Consider the following 19,012-nt stretch of genomic DNA (forward strand, 5'->3'; position numbering starts at 1 on the left):
GAGGATGAGGGTAAGGAACAAGATGGCAAGAGAGAAACAGAAGAACAACAGTTGCTGGGAAAGCGAGGGCCTCACACCAGGGCCTCTGGGTCTTCCTTGGGCCCTTCTGCCGGCCCCAAAGTGGGAAGGGGAGGGGAGACAACAAAGCCAGTGAGGGCCCCTAACCCAGGAGAGAAGGCGCTCCGAGCCTCCCTGCGGAGAACACGGTGTTCTCAACAGCCAGCGCTGGACAATGGCTAATGGGATTTGCCTTTCGCCAAGTGTGTCCAAACCCTTTCCTTAGAAACGCATGTGTCAACAGCTTATAGGGCTACAAATTTCCTGGTCCGCACAAAACGCTGGGAGGAGGGAAGCCAACCCTGCTGCTGCCCAAGGCAAAGGAAGTGGGTGGAGGCCACATGCCAGGCCTTGGTGAACTCAGGCAGCCAGGGCTCAGGCTAGAGCACCCGAGGGAACAGCACCCAGCCCAGGAGCAGATGCCTCCTCAAGACCCAGGCTCTCCCCGCAGCACCTGGATGGACACCTGAATGAAGAGGCAGCATCTTATGCAAGGCCTCCCTGGGATCCTGGGGGACACTCAGAATCCAGGGGTGCTCTGAGCCCAGCTCCCGAGGTGCCTAGAGGATTCTGGGTTCTCCTGCACAGTCTGAGTCTGTCCAAGTGACACAGGGGAGCTCTGCCCTCATGGGCCTCAATATACAAAGTGACAGTCCGATCAAGTCGTCTGCGTACTGCCAGGCACGAAGACTGGCCAGGTGGAGGGGGTTCAGCTTGGGTGCAGGCAGTGGAAGATACCGGACTCCACACTGTGAAAGAATCCTCATCAAGACATTCAAGAGGACACAGAAAGTGGGGTGAGAGCCCAGAACAGAGTCAAGCAGGGAGCACGAGCTCTCTCAGACACAGCCCTGTGGATCTGCTGAACCAGACAGTCGGTGGAACACTCCAAGGACTCTGTGCGTGTGTGGAGTGTATGGTATGGATTGTGCACATTGTAATACTGTAACATAATAAGGCGTGTATATCTGGCCTTGACCCCCAGTTCCTGGCACAGAGCTCCTAAAACTCTTACGATTTCCTGACTGAAAGGGGTGATAGGAACATCTTTTGTTATAATATTTGGTCTTAGTCCCAGATCCTGACACAAGAGTTTCCAAGACCCTTGCAATTGAAGGAAAGAGCCTCTTTTGGGATGCTAAGATGATGGGTGTGGGTCACCAGAGAGACATGGTTAGAAGGTTGGAATTTTAAGATCCACCCCCGGACCTCAACATCTGGGGAAGGGAGAAGAGCTGGAGGTTGAGTGAATCACTGATGGCCAGTGATTTAAGCACTCATGCCTACATAGTGAGACCTCCATAAAGGCCCCTCAGTGATGGGGTACAGAGAGCTTCCAGATCGGTGAACAGTGGAGGTGCTGGGAGGGTGAGGCACCTGGAGGACATGGGAGCTGTAATGGAGCAAGAAAGAAGAAAGGAGACGGGCAGACTCACAGACATTCCAAGTTACAGACCTAATGATATAACAGATGGTTTCACAGTGGACAGGAGGGAGACGGGGCGTTCAGGAGAATTCCACACTCCCACTAAAGCAGGTCTGCTAAGGAGAGAGACACACAGCCGGGGTGGGGGGTAGTCTGGGCCATGGAAGATGCCAAGAGGGAGGAAAGCGATGGCCCTGGGACCTCAGGTCTCCAGCCAACCACCCTTCCACATCCCTGTTACTCTGTTTCTGGGCCAGCCTTGCAAGGGTGCAAAGGCATCTTCTCAGTAACCCCAACCCCAAGACCCCTAGAACAAGTCATGGATTTTCTCTTCTATATATCTATATGAAGTAGAGAAGTATATATATATATATTTTAATTTTGTATTTTGGTAGTCAAAGGCAGTGGGATGTTGACAGGTAAGATCCCAGAAAGATGCAGCACAAGAATTTACTAACATGTGCTTCTACTAAGCTACAGGACCCTTAATGTTCAGGGGACCCCAAAAATGCCATGAAGCTAAAGTGACCCTGTGAGGCTGGAGCTGGACACGGGGATGCAGAGGCTGCCTGCATCCTCTTAGGTCCACCGACCCTGGAGCCTGAGGGAGTGGCCTCTCTCCCCCCACAGGCAGGCCTGTCAAGAGCCACAGCCTGAAGCCTGGCTGCAGGGGAGTACAATGAATTTATCAGAAATCCCAGGGGATAATGTGCCTCTAACGAGACTCTTGAGAGTCCCTGGAACTGCAAGGAGAGCAGACCAATTGATCCTGAAGGAAATCAACCCTGAATATTCATTGGAAGGACTGATGCTGAAACTCCAGTACTTTGGCCACCTGATGCGAAGAACCAATTCATTAGAAAAGACCCTGATGCTGGGAAAGATTGAAGGCAAAAGGAGAAGAGGGTGGCAGAGGAGCAGATGGTTAGACAGCATAACTAACTCAATGGACATGAACTTGAACAAACTCCAGAAGATAGTGGAGGACAGGGAAGCCTGGTGTGCTGCAGTCCACGGGGTTGCAAAGAGTTGGACACGACTGATCAACTGAACAACAACAACAAACGATGTGCCTCTGGGATTTCTCTTCCAGTCTAGCTTAAATGTCACTACTGCACTGGTTTTCCTTTAATTAAAAATTTCCCAAAGCTCCAAAGTCCAAAGAGCCAACTTCAAGGACCATAGCCTGGTGCTCACCAGCCTTATCACTCAGTCTCCCTATAGTACACCATGGACATCCTACTCTGGCCTTTGGTCTAGAATGTCCCAAACCCTCGACCTAAATCCCAGACATTCTGTAAGGCCCTGCTCAAGAGTCACCTCCTCCAGGAAACCTTCCTGGCTCAAGAGTCCCAAGCCAGAGTCTCCTGTGAACTTAGACTATTCCATTGTGAGGCCCTCCATTAAATGCTGCCTTGAGAAAGATCCTGCGAGGCTCTTTCACATTCTTGTCTCAATGTGCTTTAGTGCATTTCTGGCTAGATAGGGCCAGAGTCGGACAGATAGGGTGAACCAGCAGTGTCAGACAGGCTGCTTACAGGAATGAATCCTAAGGCCCAGCCAAAGAGGCCAATGATCAAGTGAGCAGTCGGCACAAAATGCTCTGCTGGGGGAGAACCCAAGAGTGAGGAAGGAGGAGGTGGGGAGCTGGGAAAGCAGGCAGGTCCAAGCTGAAGACAGACTTCTGCAGACGGCAGGGCAAGCGCTCCATGGAGCCAGCAGACGAGGAGCAGTGGAACGGGCCAGTGCAGAGCTGGGTTCTTTTGTGTGGCTGCCCGGCCGCTGCTTGCCTGGGCGCAGGGCCTCTCCAGATCAGCTTTCTGATCCTCAGATGAGGGCTCCTTAAAGTCTGGGAACCACATATGTGCTTATCCACACACTGCCAGGCCTTAAGAGGCAGAGCCAAATGAATGCATCTTTGAAAACGCTCCTTTCTCTTCCTGCTCATTTGTGGTCACCCGCGTGCTGGCTGTCTGGACCACACCTAACAACCAGGGCTCTGACCGCTGTTCTATTTGTATGTTGACAGCTGGAGGAGCCGAAAGGAGAGTTCCCTTCTCTGCTCTCGGAAGGCAGACAGAAAACAATCAATTTTTTCATGCCCTGCCAACATCTGATGGAAAGGTACCTTCCAGCCTCAGTTGTGTATTTAAAACTAGCGTGGAATCTCACAGGCCTTGTGATCTCTCCTTAAGGAGACTGTTATTCTGTGTCTCCCCCACTACCAAGGGCCCCAAGAAGCATCTCATGGAGCAAAGGGAGAGGAGAGACCCCCACCCTCAAACTGGCTGTGCATGATATAGACCATCCTTGGGTAATTTATTACTTTCAGGTGATCTCAGGGCCTTCGTATCGACCACTAAGAATAGGATCTGCACCTCACTGACCTCTGCATCCAAGAAAGGGCAACTCCCTTCCTCAGAGAAGAAAAAGCTTATGCTTCACGGAGGACCTGTGCCTGGAAAGAAGATGAGAGCCCACCTGATGGACCAGAGTGGCCAAGCGAGGCCCTGGACGCACTCTGCTATATGGGGTGAGTTTGGTCTCCTGAGTCATCATACAAAGTGTCACCTATCTGACCAACACATTCTAGTTCTTCAAAAGACATCACCCTACTGAAGTTATTTCCCAAAGTGGATCTCATCTTGTCCACTCTAGGGCAGCACTGGGATAACCTTCCGGTTTTTTATTTCCCACCAAATTCAGTGTACAGTAGTAGTGGTAAGTGGAAACTCAAGAAATAGAAACCTATCCATTTAAATCTACTTCACCTTTTTTTCCAAAAAGGATTTGAGGCAGTTTAAAAAGTGAATGATATAATTCAATAAAAAACAGATGAAAACTGAGACCTCCCTGATGGTCCAGTAGCTAAGACTCCATGCTCCCAATGCAAGGGGCCTGGGTTTGATCCCTGGTCAGGGAACTAGTTCCCACATGCTGCAACTAAGCGTTTGCACACCACAACTAAGACCTGGTGCAACCAAATAAATAAACAAACAAAATATTTTTTAAACAGATGAAAACATCCCACTGAAAAGAGAACAAGGCAGGAAGAGAAAACAAAGCTAGGATCTAGGGCATGCAGAGAAATTGTCAGCTTTGCAAAACTGCTAAACGTGGTTACAAATTCAGTTCTGAGTTCTCTTGGGGCTAAAGCAAGGAAAGAATTGTGGTCTGTGAGGCAATCCAAAGTATACAGAAGATGAGAGAAAAAACAAAAATGCACCTCCAACTGCAAAGAAGTCCAGTTTCTGCTAGGTGCTATAGGGTAACTTCTTGAACATAAATTCCTACAAGTGGGATTTTGAAATCAAAGGTTTTGTAGATTTTTTAAGGCCTCTGGTGTGCATCGCCAATCTCTCCTGGAAATTTTGTCCTGATTAGATTCCTCCTAGCAGCCTGCTCTCTTCCCTGCACTGGGGATTATCCTTTTTTGGAGAGTAGAGTTCTTTGCAAATGTAACAGGTACAAATTCAGTGTTTTCATCTGTAAATCGTGAATTAAAATTATCCTGAATATTTTTCTTATCCATTCTGACAATAACCATCAGCTGAATTGCCCACCTCATATCCTATACATACATATTTTTAATTAAATTGTTTCTCTCTCTGTTTTTGGACTGACGCTGAAGCTGAAGCTCCAATACTGTGGCCACCTGATGTGAAGAGTTGACTCACTGGAAAAGACCCTGATGCTGGGAAAGATTGAGGGCAGCAGGAGAAGGGGTCGATAGAGGATGAGATGGTTGGATGGCATCGCTGACTCAATGGACATGAGTTTGAGCAAACTCCGAGAGATAGTAAAGCACAGGGAAGTCTGGCGTCCTGCAATCCATGGAGTCGCCAAGTGTCAGACATGACTGAGTGACTGAACAAATCTGGGAAGGGCTCTTTTTTCCTATAAAGGAAATAGATTCTTTGCCATATTGTTAGTTGCCTTTCTGTTAGCAAGTTTTCAGACATCCAAAACTTCATCTTTTTTAGGTTGCAAAATAAAAGATTTTCCCCTTTTTCCCTAAGTCAGTCAGTTAAATATTAAGTGCCTACTCTGTACCCAACACTGAGACGTCCCAATTTTACTGAAAAAAAGATAAAGTAACTTGCTCAAGGTCAGTCAGCAGTAGGGGAGTGCCTTCAGCAAATACTTGTTGAATGAATGAATAAGAGAATTGAGAGACATGCAGTTTTACTTATCCCCACCAAGTGGCAATTTAACCCTCTGTTTAAGTACCACTGGTCTAGGGTCATCCCTTATCTCAAGAAATACTGCTTCTCCGCTAAGGCACACATGTTTTAAGTCTCTCTGCAAGCAGAGTGCTGGAAGGAAATACACCTGCACCATCTCCTTTAAATTAACCAACTGGTACCCATCCTGCTGGAATAGTAAACCATGTCATGTCACTACACTTCTGTTTGGAAGGAAAACTGCTTTCATCTTTTTAATTACTAGGAGACCTAAAGCTCCAAAATTCTCAAAGGATTCTCAAGGATTAACAGACCTCGACTTAATGCCCAAAGTGCAGAGCCTGGACAAGCTGCACTGGCATCACCTGGGGTCTTGCTAGAAAGGCAGGATCTCTGCCACACCCCAGAACCACTGAATCCGAATCTGCATCTTCACAAAAGCCCCAGGGAGTTCTTATGCACATTTGAAATTGAGAATCATTTAATTTATTTACTTTTTGCCACACTGAAGGGCATATGGGATCTTAGTTTCCCAACCAGGGAATAAACCTGAGCCCCCTGCAGTGGAAACATGGAGTCTTAACCACTGGACCACCAGAGAAGTCCCAAGAATCACCAGTTTTAGATGAAATATCAATTTCTTGAAACTAGCTCCTAACAAAGCAATATGCTTACTCTAAGTGGTGAAGAAAAAAGGTTAAAGAACCTGAAAAGTTCCCCCACAAGCTGTGGAGTTTGTGGGTAGATCTTGGTTTCTCTCTTTTTTTTCCCCACTCCCTATAAAACAAGGAATACTGAGAACCCAAATATTAGCTGTTAACTGTCTAGGGCTGACACAGGATCTGGTACCACTAATACAAACAGAATGAATTTAACTCTTAACAGACCACGAAGAAAAAAACCCAGCTAGGTGAAGGCTTGCTGTTGAGTTGCTCAATTGTGTCTGACTTTGTAACCCCAGGGACTGCAGCACACCAGGCTTCTCTGTCCTTTACCATCTTCTGGAGTTTGCTCAAGATCACGTCCATTGGGTTAATGATGCCATCCAACTGTCGTCCTCTGTCAGCCCCTTCTCCTCCTGCCCTCAATCTTTCCCAGCATCAGGGTCTTTTCCAGTGAGCTGGGTGAAGGCTGGGAAAGAGGTATTCATATAACAAAGAATAAAAATGCATTGTCTCAAACTAGTAATCATTATTTCTGAAAACACCATGATCAGTACTTCAAGTCCAAGTTTTCAACACTCTCAGGAAATCTGTTCTCTCACCTACAAGGCAGTACCCCCTCCTCGGCCTTTACTCCGAGGCTTCAGGAATGGTGATAAGTACTGGACCTGCTTTATCCTATTCCTGCTCCCAGCAACTATTTGTGGTAATTTATCATCTGCATTTTGCAGATGAGGAAACTGAGGCTCAAAGAACCTGAGTGACGGAACCAAAGGTCACTCTCAGGTCTGTTGACAGGTTTTGACCTGGTCACTTGGGTGTGTGAGCTCTGTAGCTCAAGCATGTCAGAACCCACTAGGCTGGGTGGTGAGAAGTAGCTGTCTCACCCAGACAGGCACTTTTTTTTTTTTTTTTTTTTAACAAAAAATGGCTTTAATGAGGTATAATCTACATACCACAAAACCCACCGCATATTTTTAAGATGCTGAAAAATGTGAACATTCATGGAAATAAAGATGTTCTTTTCCCTCCAGAAGGAAAGCTAAAGAGGTGGTGAACCCAGATGAGCCAGATTCCAAGGAGCCCCGGAGTCGGGAACGCCTACCTTGAATTCCATACAGCCGGTTGAGGCGTGACCGCCGGGCCTCGTCGGTGTAGGGGACAGCGAGCCACGGCATCTCACTGAAGTACTGTTTGAATGAGTCCTCAGACCTACAGAGACACGTGCACAGAGATAAAGCTCTATTACTCCTCAAGGCACCACCACGGGGTCCTCCTCGCCTCCCACCATGTTGCGTCCAGGGTCCTACAGACGCCCCAACTTCTAATCATTGTGCTCCCCGGACGCCAGGCTGTGGAAGGGCCAACCCAGTGCACAAGGCTCCACACAACAGGTGGACGCCAGGCTGAAACGCCAGGCGTTTCAACAGACTGCTCCTCTGCAGCCCACCCATTCAATTCATGCTCAGCTTTTCTTTCTCAACATGGATAGGTCTTCCTTTAATTAGGAGCCTAGATTTTCAGACACCTCCTTCCCTGTAATACTTGTAATCTGTGCATGTAACTGTGATATGCACAGAACACTTTTAATCAAGCCTACACCTATGGTTCCATGTCTAAGAAACTCTAAGAGTGATAAATCCAATTAAGTGATAGAAGCAGATTAGAGATCTGTGGGGCTGGAATTTGGCGGCAACTGAGAAAAGGCACAGGAGTTCTTTTTTGAGAATTAAAAAAAATTGGCTGCACCCCGTTTCATATGGGACCTTAGTTCCCTGACCAGGGTTTGAACCCACACCCCTTGCATTAGAAGGAGGATTCTTAACCACAGGGGAATCCCATGAGGGATTCTTTTCATTGATGGGAATGTTCTATATCTTCACTGTGTTGGTGACTCAGGTACATATATTAGTCAAAATTCACTGAACTGTATACCTAGAATGCATGTATTTTACTGTATGTAAATTATACTTCAATAAATTTGATGTTGTTAATTTATTTTTATTTTTTAAAAGATTTTTATTTTTTTGGTGGTGCAGCTTGTGGGATCTGAGTTCCTCGACCAGGGATTGAACCAGGGCCCATGGCAGTGAGAGCACAGAGTCCTAACCACTGAACCACTGGCGAATTCCCAAGTTGATGTTTTTTTTAAGCTTTAAAAAGCCCTGTGACATAGCTTCAAGCTTGCCCTAGGGAGCAGAGGGGTGGGCTCAGAGGCCAATACAACTGAGCATAGCATCATACAGGCATCAGGGATACAGCAGTGCATAAAAGGCCCTCAGTGTGTTGGCATCTCAGCGATTCTTCTGTGAATAGGAAGTCTGGTGGCTTGGTCTGAACTGGGGCTGGGGTTCTGAGATAAAGGAAGGTCAGTGATGAGTAAAGTTGGTGAGAAGGCAAGAAACAGAGGAAATTGAGGCTGAAAGGCCCTGACATACTCTGGGAAGAAAGTCTGCTCTTCTTGTTTTGTGGGGAGCCCCCAGAAAAAGCATGTGGCCAGAGCTAAGAAAAATGAATGTAGAGCCAGCTAAGACAGGTGTCATATTCCATTAGTCTCTGGCTCTTTTCTTTCCATCCTTCTTCTTCCATATCTGCTCACCACCATCCAAAAAGCTGAACCAACCAGAAAAAAATGCATCCTAATCTCCAATGCCCCAGGCCAGAATAAGGATGTCCCTTAATACTGACAGCAAGAATGGGTTTTCCTTGGCTCCCCTTTAGACAATTACATGATTGAATATGAAATATATCTGCCCTTCTGCCAATCATCCCAGAGAGGTCTTCCCCATGCTCTAGCCCCAAGTTCTCTGCTACAGAGCATGTAAGGCAAGAGCCATCCATCCACCTGTGGAAAGGGGGAGACACACCGCCACCCCGTCCACCAACCTGTCAGCACACATTACCTGTCCGCACTAACAAAGATGATCTCGAATTTCTGGCCTGCCTCCTTGATCTTCCGGTAGGACTCCACCAGGACCCGGGTGAGGCTTCGGCAGGGTGGACACTGCAAGAAATGAGTGGGAGACTGTGGCCTCCGTCCTGCCTTCTCCTGCCCCAGTCCCAGTCACCTGCCAGCAGAGGCCGGTTCCACAAGACCCACACAGGATGTGGATCACATTTCCAGTTTATGGAAGAGGCAGAAATAAACATGCCTCTCGTGACGGTGAGCATCTGGGGCCAGTGGGCAGCTGTTAAAACAAATCCCCGAAGGGAACGTGGGGAGCCTCATCAGAATGGGTTAGGAGGACTCCCCTTTTTATTTATGTATTTTTAGGGGGAAGGACCTTCCTTTTAGGCCAGTCCAAAGAAGTCCTTTTCTTGCTGCTATTATCATTCATAATAGCAAGCACTGGAAGCATGCCAGCAATGCACGAGGCCTAGAAGAGAGCAGGAATGCCAGGAAATGACACCTGAGCAGTCGCACCTCCAGAAGCTAACCCCAGCTAGTCTCGGTGGCGACATCACTGCTCCCTTCTGTCTGGATGAAAGAGGGACCCAGCACTCACCCAGTGTGCGGAGAAATAGACTCCCACGTGAGACCCCTCCAGGCTGCTGCTCTCCAGGGACTGCCCGTTATTTCTAAGCAAGGGCCCTGCAATGACTTCCCTGAAGGGTTTAGGTCCCCAGGGGAATTCCAAACCTGAAACAGGCAACATATGACGAGAATGTTAAGACTCTTCCTTGGGGTCTCTAACCCAAGAGGCTTCCAGGATGCAGAGCGCGACAACTTTATCACCAAATGGTATTGGCTAACATATCCATAGGACTGGCAGCTAAAGCAAGAATAAAAGCAGGACTCATTCACGGCAGAGCCCTACCTACCTTCAAAGCCATGGTTCCTGAACCTGGAGGATCACAGGACCCATCTCCTGGGGAGCTTTTGAAAAGTACAGAAGCCAAGGTTACCCGCCACCCCCTGCCCCACCCCTATCTCAGGATCCTGGGGCAGGGGTGAAGATGCACAAACAAAGCAAGGCCAAACGATTCCCCAAGTAACTGTGATGATGGACAGTTGGGGAATCACTGCCTTGGCTATTAACCAAGTATGCATGCGTGCTCAGTCACTGAGTCACGTCCGACTCTTTGCGACTCCATGGACTGTAGCCCACCAGGCTCCATTGTCCACAGGATTTTCCCAGGCAAGAATACTGGAGCGGGTTGCCATTTCCTTCTCCAGGGGATCTTTCTGACCCAGGGATAGAACCCCCATCTCCTGCATTGGCAGGCGGATTCTTTACCACTGATGCACCAGGGAACCCCATTAACTGTGAGTTTCTTCAATTCCAACCCTGGACTCTCAGTGGCTCCCAACTTTATATTTTAGAATCAGCCAGGGAATTTTAAAATCTGATGCTCCTGGGTCCCACCTCCAGAGATTCTGATTCAGCTGGTCTGGGTTGGGGCCCAGGGAACCAAGTGAGAGGAGAATTTCAGTCTAGTGAAAGGAAAGTGCAAAACCACTCGACCCAGATGGTTGACATTCTGATGACACATAAGCCCCAGGCAGGAAGAGCACGCAACATGCTCCCCGCTCAACAGAACAGCGTTTTCTCACAGGGTGGTCCAGAGACCACTGGCTCAAAATCGCCTGGAGTGGGTGGGGAGCGGGAGGGAGAAGCAGATCCTGGCTGGAAAAGCAGGTGGCTGATTCCACCCTGAAACACATGGAATAAAAAATCTCTGGGGGTGGGGTTGGGGAAGCTGGGTTTTTAACAAGCTTCAGAGTTGGGGGGGGGGGCGGGCGGTGGGGCGTGCGTGCGTGCCTGTGTGTTTACACTCAAAAGACAGAGACTTGGTTCTAGTGTACCTGCCCTGGTTTTTACTGAGGGCAATTGTTTTGAAGAAGATGAAATTTTTACTGGGAAAAGTTGTGATCAGGGCTGAACTCTGTAATTGGATGAATAGGTGAGGGATGGAAGATCTTATAGCCTTTGTATGACTCCAGTGCCCAGAGGAAAGAAACAGGCCCTGGACAGCCTCTGAGCAAGGTGACGAGAGTCACCCAGAAATGGCCATCTACCCAGCCGGTCAGGAAAACCAAGGCTTAGGATTTGAGCAACACCAAGGAACGAGGCTTCCCTGATGGCTCAGATGGTAAAGAATCTGCCTGCAATGCAGGAGACGCGGGTTCGATCCCTGGGTCAGGAAGATCCCCTGGAGAGGGGAATGACAACTGATACTAGTATTCTTGCATGGATAATTCCACAAGGAGCCTGGTGGGCTACAGTCCATGGGGTTGCAAAGAGCTGAACTCAACTGAGTGACTAACACTTTACTTTCACTTTTTCACTTCAAGAAATGAGGGGCGCTAGGGCCAGGAGAGCAACACGGAGACTGCAACTTTGCTATAGTAATATATATATTTTTAATTTACTTATTTTTAATTGAAGGATAACTACTTTACAACATTGGTTTGATTTCTGCCATATATCAACATGAATTAGCCATATGTATACATATGTTCCCTCCCTCTTGAGCCTCCCTCTCACCTCACACCCTTTTCCATCCCACTCTAGGTTGTTACAGAGCCTCAGTTTGAGTTCCCCGAGTCATACAGAAAATTTCCATTGGCTATCTATTTTACATATGATAGTGTATATGCTTCCATGCTACTCTCTCCATTCCTATCACCCTCTCCTTCCTCCCCTGCTACGGTAATATTTTCAAGAGAAAAAAAGACAAACCCCAAACCACACAGGCTGCCTCTGATTGTGGAGGTGAGAGCTGCTGCTGAAACAGCAATAGAAGTCAGTAGCTGGGCTCAAGCTGCTTCTCAAAGGTCTCCTGAGTCCTCAAAGCTAAACTTCCTTTTTCAGATTCCTTCTCCTTTGGCCCATGAATTAAAGCCCCCATGAGGGACATTCTGATCTCTGTAAGAACCTTAACCATGACCTGGAGAATACTATAATTTCATCAAGACAATATTCTCTAGCCAATAACCCCGTACTCATGTATTTCCTTTTCACGCTCTCTACCAACAGGGAGGAGGGCAGGGTGGGGGGACACGGCAAGGTCTTACCCTCTGGGTCATCGCGGATCACCAGCAGCCCGTTCCTGCACACGACCTTCCCGGAAGTGGCGTCTAAGAATATGAGCGATGGAATGTTGGAAATTCGGTATTTGTTCCAAAGTTTAAGCTGTGAGAAGAAAAGTCAAAGAAGGTGGTTAAATTCAAAATGGCAGAGTTCTTTGGAGCCTCCTGAAGGATAGACAGGCTGGAAAACATGAAGGTACAGATAAATGAATTACTGACTAAGAGCAGGGCTGGCTGGGCAAAAGGGACAAGAGAAGCTCCAATCCCACTTATCCCTGAGGTCTGAGACAGTGGAGGGGACCCTGGGTCTGAGTCCCAACCAGGCTCAAGTCACAGCAGACGCCAACAGAGGACCACACTTATCCTGGTGGTCTTTTCGCTTCTACCTCCCCCACAGGCACTGTCTCTAAGAAGCATAATGAAGATGGATCAGGCATGTTTCACACACAATCAGATATCCACCAGGTGGTTGAGGCAGGAAGCGGGGCTTTTTATTAGCGACTCTCCACCCGATCAGCAGGCAGGTGCTGGGCTGCGTCCCCTTGGCCCCAAGGGAGAAGGGACGAGGGTATCCAGTAGGTGACCAATACTGAAATCAGCCCCTCTCCCCACTTCACCAGGTCCTTGCAGAGGGACTATCGGTAGTTGCTCTAAGCGTGTGCCACTCGGCCTGCGAACACCTCAGCCAGCCCCAACCCTCAGTTCCCCGTGCCACTCAAAACAACCCCTGGTCCTTGGCAGGTTCCTGCGGTCAGCGGTGCCAGCTGTCAGAGGGCCAAGGTCGAAGAGGACCGAGGCTGAGAAAGCATGAAGGCGACATCCCAGGGCTAGCAGCCCAGCGTGTGCTGGCTCTTCGGTAAGCCCCCAGACATCTGGGTGGACGCTGCTCAGATGAGCCGCCAGGTACTCTGGAACTGGACTGCCAAGTCCAGAAAATGACATAATGAAACGAAACATCAAACGTAACAGTGCACCTCCAGAGAAGAAAGAAACAAGGGGAGACCGCAGGATGGCCCAATGGTGAGTCACCTGCAAGCCTCCCTCTGGGCATCTGGGGCCCAGACAGGAGGGCTGGCTGTGTGGGCGCTGGCAGAACAGGGCGTGGAGGTGTCGAGGGAAACGGGCATCAGCCACACACAGCAGACGGAAAGGCGTGTGTGGCTGTGATCATTGTTTTCAACTCAGTCCCAAGCAGCCAGGGAGTCAGGCAGAGTATCTATCGGACAAGAAATGGGAGGTTTCCCCTGCCTGTGGAGACCTGGGTCTTGGCAGGAAGTGTTGTAGGACCCCAGCTTTAACTGGGTGGGCCCCCATTAAGGCTGCATGTTTTTCCCAGCCCCACATTTCCAATGGGCACCCCAAACCAGCCAGGATTTCTGATCAAGAGTGACTCTGCACACACAATTTTCAGTGACTGATTTTGCACCATCTTGAGAATCCTGATACAGGATTCAGAAGAAACATTCTGAGAGGCTCAACAACAAAACAAGACCATTCTACCGTTGGGATCAGGTTTATAAATTTGCTTGTACCAGGATCCAGTCAGATTAATAAAAAAAAAAAAGAGAGAAAGAGGAGAGGGGTGGGGATTAAAATTATCAGATTTTTCTGATTTAAAAAGGAATTATTGGGGGAGAAAAGTAACTATGTAAGAAAATGGGAAACACAGACACAAAAATTGAGATAAAAATCACCAATGACTCATCATTTATGAAAGCTTAGACGATTTTATATTTCCACCAATGGTAAATCAGAGCACCCATTTCCTGGTACTCTCACCAACTGTTATCACTAGCATTGGTTTTTTTTTTCAATTGGATAGGAAAAAAAAAATGATGCCTCATTTTTTTTGCTCATCTTTATTATACTTACTGATGTTTAGGAGATATACATATATCTCACAGTTATAAATACACTGCTTTTTCCGATACATGTTTTTTTACAAGAGTGCTAAAATTCATTCAACAGATATTATCTGAGCACTTACTATGTGCCAACCCTGGTCTAAGCACAAGGGATACAAGAATAAACAAAGCAGGGACATATCCCTGACTTATGGTCCAGTGGTCTAGTGGTTTAGAATCCATCTGGCAATGCAGGGGCCACAAGTCTGACCCTTTGGTCCGGGAAAGTAAAATCTCACATGCCACAGAGCAACTAAGCCTGCACGTTACAACTAGAGAGCCCACATGTTGCAACGAAGGTCCTGTGTGCTGCAACTAAGACCCGATGCAGCTACAACATAATATGAATATATATATTATATGAATATAATTTCAAGCACTTATAGGTAATGTTGGGTGGAGCAGTACACGTTTTAGTGACTGCTCTGGAAGGAATCTTTGAAGAACTGGCATTTGAGCAGACCTCAGTAATAGCATGAAAAAGTCATATGCAAATGGGGGAAGGCTGAATGGGGAAGACAAGAGTGGACACAGCCAGACAGTCAGGGGTCACAGTGAGGCCAGAAGGGCACTCACAGACTGGATGTTTCAGGTCCTGTAGACTGGTAAAAATAATGGAATTTTATTCTAAGCATACAGTCAGCGCTCCATATCTACAGGTTCCTTATATGCAGATTCAACCAAGTATAGATCAAAAATGTTCAGAAAAAAAAAAAAAATCAAGAAAGTTCCAAAAATCAAAGCTTGAATTTGCCAACCACAGGCAACTGTTGATACAGTCTTACGTCATATGTATAACTATGTGTGTTACATGTACACTGTATTAGGTATTATAAGCAATCTAGAGATGATGTAAAGTATACCTGAGGACGTGGTATATGTAGGTCATATGCAACTACCACACTATTTTGTATAGGAGACTGGAGCATCCACGGATTTTAGTATCTGTGAGGATCCTGGAACCAATCCAGGATACTCAGGGCCAACTGTAATAGGAAGGTGCTGAGGGTTAAGGCGAGTGGTGCAAGGTGGTTTATCTTTTAAAAGGTCACTGTGGCCGCTGTGAACAGACAGACATCAGGGGAAGACCAACTGGGGAGACCACTGCCAAGGGCCCAGGCAGGAGAGGAGAGCAGTGACAAGGACCTGGGCTGTAGCAGCACAGAAAGTGAGGACATGGCGGTGCATTTTGAAGACAGTCAATAGCGGAGGTTGACAAATGGATGTAAGGAAGGTGTGAGGGAAAGAAAAAGGTCAAGGGGGTACTGTACTGTGGCTTGGAGGCTTGAGCAAAAATGTGTCAAGGAGTTCCACTAACCATGATGAGGAACAGTGGCAGAGCAAGAAGTTTGAGAGGGGAAAAATCAAGATAGAAAAATCAAGCTGTTCTATCTTTGAGGTGTCTATTAGACATGCAAGTGGAGATTTCAAGTAGGCACCTGGTTTATAAATCTAGAGTAGGGACTTCCCTGGTGGTATAGTAGTTAGGAACCCACCTTGCAACTCAAGAAACACAGGTTTGAGCCCTGGTCAGGGAACTAAGCTCCCACATGCCACAGGGCAACTAAACCCACAACAATGCAACTACAGAGCCCCCACTCTGGAGCCCATGTGCCACAACTAGAGTCCATGTGACACAGCAGAAGATCCCACGTGATGCAACGAAGACACTGCATGCCTCAACTAAGACCTGACACAGCCAAACAAATAAGTAAGAAAAGTTACTGTTTAAAAAAATGAAGAAATAAAAAGAAATCCAGACTGGGGGGTGCAGGGTATGAGATACCAATCAGGGATCCTCAGTGCCTAGATGCCATTAGGGGCCATGGGCCCCAGGTGAGGTCATTCTGAGGAGAAGGCATGGCATCAGAGGAAAAGGGACCCTTAGCAGAGAGCCAGGGACACCCACGGCAGGCTGAGGAGTGATGAGAGACACAGGAAAAAAAGGGGACTCTGGTGTCCCAATAGGCAGGCGTGGAAAGTGAGAGAGGAGAGTGTAGGTCACTGGGTCAAATGCTGCGGAGATGTTGAGCACGATGAGAATAGAGAACGGACCGGTGGTCACACGTGATCTTGATGGGGTCGGGGGGAGGGTAGTCAGCGCAGGGGTGAAGCTGACAGACAGACTGGAATGAAGAGAGACAGCACCTCTATCCAACACACACGCCTACAGTGGGCCTGGGACCCAGACAAGTCCGAGTACTCCTGCCAACATGTGAAACATCAAGAGGAGAACAACAGAAAGAAAGGTTATAAAAAGAGGAGAAAATGGCAGATAAGGGGCTGAGGCAGTGACTACAGGCAATTCTCTTTAAGAGTTTTGCTGTAAAGGGAGAAAAGAAATGGGATTGAAGCAAGAAAAACACCTGATGAGGTCAAAGGGAGGGTATTTTAAAGATGGGAGGTACAGTAATATCAGGCTTCCCTGATGACTCCGCAGTAAAGAATCTGTCTGCAATTCAAGAGCCGCAGGAGACGTGGGTTCGATCCCTGAGTCGGGAAGATCTCCTGGAGGAGGAAACGGCAACCCACTCCAGCATTCTTTCCTGGAAAACATCCCATGGACAGAGGAGCCTGGCGGGCTACAGTCCATGGGTTTGCAAAGAGTCGGACACAACTGAGCGACTAAGCACAAGTTACTGTCATATCATATTTGCTTGGGATGATCTGTCTCAGTTGTAGTATCCTGGTTACTCTGCTCTGAAACTGTGCAGGAGGCATAGGAATGATCATTCCAGCCATGTTCATTTTGATACCTGAATCAGAAAGAGAACCTTGTGTTAGAAAAGTCCCACAGGTCCGCTTTGATGATTCTTTTATGCCAACTGGAAATGCGCTAAAGAAATGATCACCAAGACTCATCTCTGTACCTTTTCAAGTGTGGGTGACATCTCAAGTCCACTCAAGGTTTCCAAAAAGCCCTCTTAAGACTCTGGTTTCATAACCATTTTGGGGTCACAGTCATTGTTGATGATAAAAGTTACATACAGATTCTTTCCCCAGAGGAAAATACCTATATATGAAAAAGTCTGTAATTTCATAGAGTTTGTGAATTTCTTGAAGCCTGTGATTAAACCTGTCTGATTCTAAGAGCTCTATGGACTCCGGAAAAAGATCACCTTCTTTTAAACAGTTCACTTTAGTACATGGCTCAACCTTGATTCAATTGGGAGAACTATGACATTGCCTCATCTTTACTCTTGTCGTGAATATTTCCCCTAATAAGAATCAGCATTTGCCTAAACTCTAAGATGATGAAATGGTGAAAGGCAGAATGTTAAAACCACACTACATGCGGCTGCCATCTTCCCCAGCTAGTTCAGAGCTGAGTACCATCGGTGGTCTCTGATTCATCCCTTTGCCTTCAGGGTGGTGAAGAGCAGAACCACCTAGGACAGAGTGCTAATGTCACTTTTTTTTTAAGGATCCCCAAGAAATGAGTTCAAAGTCCTCCTTGATATGATGTTAGAGCATTTAAATACAGTCAGGAGCATAAGTGCTTCTACGTTATCTCCAAGTTCTCCTTGGGAGGAAAAAAAACGGTGGTGGAATAAGTCAACAGGCTTCAGAGGGGCTGGGTTTCCATCCTGCCGGGACATCTCAATAGATGTCAGTACTACACCTTGGGCAGGTCACACCTTCTGGCCGAGCATGGTCATACACACATCACAGGATGAATACGGAGCTTAAACGAGGTAACGTGTGTGGAGACGCTCTGAAAACTAAAGCATTACACACATGGGACACATCATTAATATCTGAATCAAATTTATGCTTATTTCCCCCTTGTCTTGTCAGCATCCTTTTCAAAAAACATTTTCCTGTCAACTCAATTTTAAAGTTAAATCAATCAACCGTAGGGTAGGCTGCATATAAAACTCCTCAGAAAGTGGAGGATTTCCTTCTGTAGCCAGTGGTCTTTTTGCCATAAGCACTTTCTACAAACACATACATATTTGGGGGCCAGATTTATGTGGTCTGATGTCTTCCCCCCTCCCCTTTTTCTTTCATCCATTTCCCATTTTGGATTTCCAGATTTTAAGGGGCATCTGGATATTTATTTTTTAAGCTGACGCTCTGGATTTTGCTTTTCTCTCTTAAGAGAACTCTGACCCCGCGTCTGATTCTGCTTGAAAGTGTGAAATACCATACAGTCTGCTACCAAGGAGCGTAGGAGGGAGACAAGCTGAGTCAGGAGGTTCCGTCCCGGCGCCTGGACCAGGGAGGTGGACTGAGGGCAAGAACTCCTTCCAGGTGGTCAGGGGAGAAAAGACGAAGAGCTACTGAGCAGGCTCATCAGAAGGGCCACAGTGACCGGCACTGCGGCAGGCAGGAGAGACCCCGTGACTTCCATCCAAAGCCTGCTCTCTCTTCAGTGACTGTCCTGGCACAGCGTCCACCCAGCTACCCAGAGGCCAGGCAACCCCGAGAGAATGGGTTCCCAGCAAATGCCCAGAGCCTAGAATCCAGAAGCAAGGCAGCAAAGATGAAACAGACAAAAAGAAACAGGAGACAAGATTAGTTCGACTTGGCCCAAAGCAAAAAAAAGATGACAAACCGGGCTATCGGGTTACTTAACAGTTCCCATTCCTCAGCCTGGCGGCTGGTTCTGGTTAGCGATCCAGGGCTGTGGTTGGAACTATTGTCCCAGGAATGTTGTCCAGAGACGCTGTTACAGTGACCCACGAAACTACGAAGCAAAAATCAAAAGGGATGGGATTGGGAACTTGTAAACTGTAAAAATG

The 19,012-nt window shown here is 47.4% G+C and overlaps 1 protein-coding gene across 2 annotated transcripts in view; it reads right to left on the minus strand.

The window, feature by feature from the left end:
• NXN (nucleoredoxin) overlaps positions 1-19,012 on the minus strand; it is a 158,178-nt gene that overhangs the window by 12,736 nt on the left and 126,430 nt on the right. For both annotated transcript variants that reach the window (XM_065909708.1, XM_065909709.1), the window contains exons 2-5: positions 12,349-12,466; positions 9,836-9,969; positions 9,233-9,333; positions 7,435-7,541 (exon numbers count right to left, since the gene is read on the minus strand). In XM_065909708.1, the coding sequence (XP_065765780.1) occupies positions 7,435-7,541; positions 9,233-9,333; positions 9,836-9,969; positions 12,349-12,466 (460 nt within the window). The remainder of the gene's footprint in view (positions 1-7,434; positions 7,542-9,232; positions 9,334-9,835; positions 9,970-12,348; positions 12,467-19,012) is intronic.

The sequence above is a fragment of the Muntiacus reevesi genome, chromosome 18 (assembly GCF_963930625.1).
Source record: "Muntiacus reevesi chromosome 18, mMunRee1.1, whole genome shotgun sequence".
NCBI classification, from domain to species: domain Eukaryota; kingdom Metazoa; phylum Chordata; class Mammalia; order Artiodactyla; family Cervidae; genus Muntiacus; species Muntiacus reevesi.